General features: G+C 56.9%; 1 protein-coding gene across 1 annotated transcript; it reads left to right on the forward strand.

The window, feature by feature from the left end:
* Window positions 1-305: 305 nt before the first annotated feature.
* On the forward strand, window positions 306-699 carry VDAG_00138 (uncharacterized protein; the record flags this gene model as incomplete). The annotated part of the gene is made up of 2 exons (XM_009651515.1): window positions 306-565; window positions 644-699. The coding sequence occupies exons 1-2, from the start codon at window positions 451-453 to the stop codon at window positions 697-699; spliced, it is 171 nt and encodes a 56-aa protein (XP_009649810.1). The 5' UTR covers window positions 306-450.
* Between the last annotated feature and the right edge of the window lie 254 nt (window positions 700-953).

Below are 953 nucleotides of genomic sequence, written 5' to 3' on the forward strand. Positions count from 1 at the left end.
AGCTGTAAATACTGTCAGCTCTGATGTTGTCAGCTCTACATGCTTTGTCAAGCTCCAAATGCTTATCCGTTGTCAGGCTGGGGCAGAAAGCAGGGAGAGGAACACGGCGAGAGAGGAGAGAGAAAAAGAGGCACGCGCGCGCGGCGTGCCGGGGGACCTGGAGTTGCGCTTGGGATCGCCGTGCTCTCGGCGGGATACCCTTCCCATGTACACTACCGTGGTCTTTTCTTTTTTTTCTGAAGAGGCTGTTGGGTGCCGTTGTAGACGCACGAAAGCATGTACGACGTATAGTCCGAAGCTGGAATGACAAGATAGTGATGTTCACCTGAAGGTACCTATGTCGTGTACGTCGCCTGGCGCTGATGGACGACGTGGGCGTGACGACTTGTTGCTACTGTCTGCCTCACCCACCTACCTATTCTAGGTACGTACCTATGTAGGGAGACTTCGATGCAGCGGCGCCGCGTGGGCGTGATGCGATGCAGGTCGCAGGTCGCAGGCATGTCTGAGGACTCAGGCACCTTGCCTTATTTCTTGTCGACGGTTCTGGCTGAGACTGCTGACTGTGTTCCCTGCACAGCATCCAACCAAACCAGATACCTGAAGTGCCACCAAACACCCGAATCACTGACGCTTACGGCAGCTGGCGACCGCTGTCATGGAGCCCAGAGCGCGTCGCCTGTCAACTCGACGGATTAATGATTGGCCGCTGTGTGGGCCCTGCCGCATCAGGCGGTGCTGCCTCAGGCGGTGCTGCCTCAGGCGGCAGTACACTGGGCAAGAGCATTGGTTGGATGATGGCAGGCAGGAACGGATGCCCAGTGCCATGTAATAAAGTAGGAAGCAGGAGCTTCCCAGACCCACAAGCACTTGCCCCCCCCTGCTTTTTTCCCTTCACCCAGTCCAAAGGCCCAAGGTCCAACCAAGCACGCTCGATTCACAGTCAGCCTGGA

Source organism: Verticillium dahliae, genomic scaffold (assembly GCF_000150675.1).
Source record: "Verticillium dahliae VdLs.17 supercont1.1 genomic scaffold, whole genome shotgun sequence".
Taxonomy (NCBI): domain Eukaryota; kingdom Fungi; phylum Ascomycota; class Sordariomycetes; order Glomerellales; family Plectosphaerellaceae; genus Verticillium; species Verticillium dahliae.